Source organism: Emiliania huxleyi (assembly GCF_000372725.1).
Source record: "Emiliania huxleyi CCMP1516 chromosome Unknown EMIHUscaffold_129, whole genome shotgun sequence".
Taxonomy (NCBI): domain Eukaryota; phylum Haptophyta; order Isochrysidales; family Noelaerhabdaceae; genus Emiliania; species Emiliania huxleyi.
In genome coordinates this window covers 18,956-20,459 of record NW_005201298.1, presented here as the reverse complement: position 1 = coordinate 20,459, position 1,504 = coordinate 18,956, and the positions used below count along the sequence as shown (strand labels likewise).

Here is a 1,504-nt window from a genome sequence, read left to right as displayed (position 1 = left end):
CTTCCCTTTTCCACCCCCCCCCCCCCCTCCTTTCCTCCCCTCTCCCTCTTTCCCTCTCCTTCCTCCCCTCCCCTCCCTCGCCCTCCCCTCCCCTCGCCCTCCCCTCCCCTTCCTTCCCTCTCCCTCAGTCCCTCTCCTTTCCTCCCCTCTCCTTCCTCCCCTCCCCTTCCTCCCCTCCCCCCCCTCTCCTTCTTCCGCCCTCAATGTGCGCGACACGCCCACGACGCGCCCACGACACGCCCACGACACGTCCACGACACGTCCAAGACACGTCCAAGACACGTCCACGACACGCCCACGACACGCCCACGACACGTCCCTCAGGCGCCGACTCGGGCGTGCACGCGCTGCTGGGCGGGGGGGGGATGCTCGAGGGCAACGCAATCTACGCCAACGCGCAGGCGGGCGTGGCGGTCGAGTCGGGCGCCGCGCCGACGCTGCGGCGCAACGCGATCTACGACGGGCTGCAGTCGGGCGTGCTCTACTTTGACGGCGGCATGGGGACGATGGAGGGGAACGAGGTGTACAACAACATGGACGCGGGCGTGCAGATCGTCGAGTCGTCGGACCCGACGCTGCTGCGCAACACGCTGCGCGAGCAGCGGCGGGAGGAGGTCAAGGAGGGGCACTCCAAGCCGAGCGCGGTCGAGGTTGCGTGTGTCTGGGTGCACTCGTCGGGCAGAGGCGCGCTCACCGCCGCCGGCAGGAGAGCGCCACTGGCCCGCAGTCTCCGGCGCCATTCACCCTTGCTCCTTCGCAGGCACGCTCACGGACAACGACATCCGCGACTCCTTCCACCACGGGGTGGTTGTGGGGCAGGACGCGGCGCCGCTGCTGCAGGCCAACCGCGTGCACAACAACCGCCGCACCGGCGTCTTCGTGCAGGACGGCGGGGCGCCGACCCTCCTCGAGAACGACATCTTCCGGAACACCGTCGGCGTCGAGGCGGTCGACGACGCTGCGCCGGTCGTGCGCGGCAACACGCTGCACCGCCACAAGCTCGGCGGCGTGTGGGTGCACAAGGGCGGCGGAGGGACGTACGAGGGCAACGAGATGCGCGAGAACGGGAAGGCGGCGGTGCGAGTCTGGGACCACGGCAACCCTGTCCTCAAGGGGAACTCGATCTGGGGCGGCCGCACCGTCGGCCTGCTGGTGTACGAGTTTGGCAAGGGGCACTACGTCGACAACGAGATCCACTCGCACCGCTCGTGGAACATCGAGGTCAAGCGCAACGCCTTCCCGCTCATCGAGCGCAACAAGATCCACTCGTCGGCGTACGGCGGCGTCTACTGCCACGGCGGCGGAGGCGCGCGCCTCGGGAGGAGAGCTCACTAATCTGTGACCAGTGACCAGCTCACGAGGTGTTGTTGCCTGTTGCGGAGGCACCCACCCTCGGGCCGGAAGAAGGTTCACTTTCCCCCCTCAGGGACAACCGAGAATTTACGTGAAACACCCGGCCTTCGGGGGTCTCGAATCGGGGGAACAAACCGGAGGCCCCCCTCCG

At 68.4% G+C, this 1,504-nt stretch overlaps 1 protein-coding gene across 1 annotated transcript; it reads left to right on the top strand.

Moving 5' to 3' along the window:
- Window positions 1-365: 365 nt before the first annotated feature.
- EMIHUDRAFT_225927 (hypothetical protein) lies at window positions 366-1,335 on the top strand (the record flags this gene model as incomplete). The annotated part of the gene is made up of 2 exons (XM_005789355.1): window positions 366-726; window positions 761-1,335. The coding sequence occupies 2 exons, from the start codon at window positions 366-368 to the stop codon at window positions 1,333-1,335; spliced, it is 936 nt and encodes a 311-aa protein (XP_005789412.1).
- Window positions 1,336-1,504: the final 169 nt, after the last annotated feature.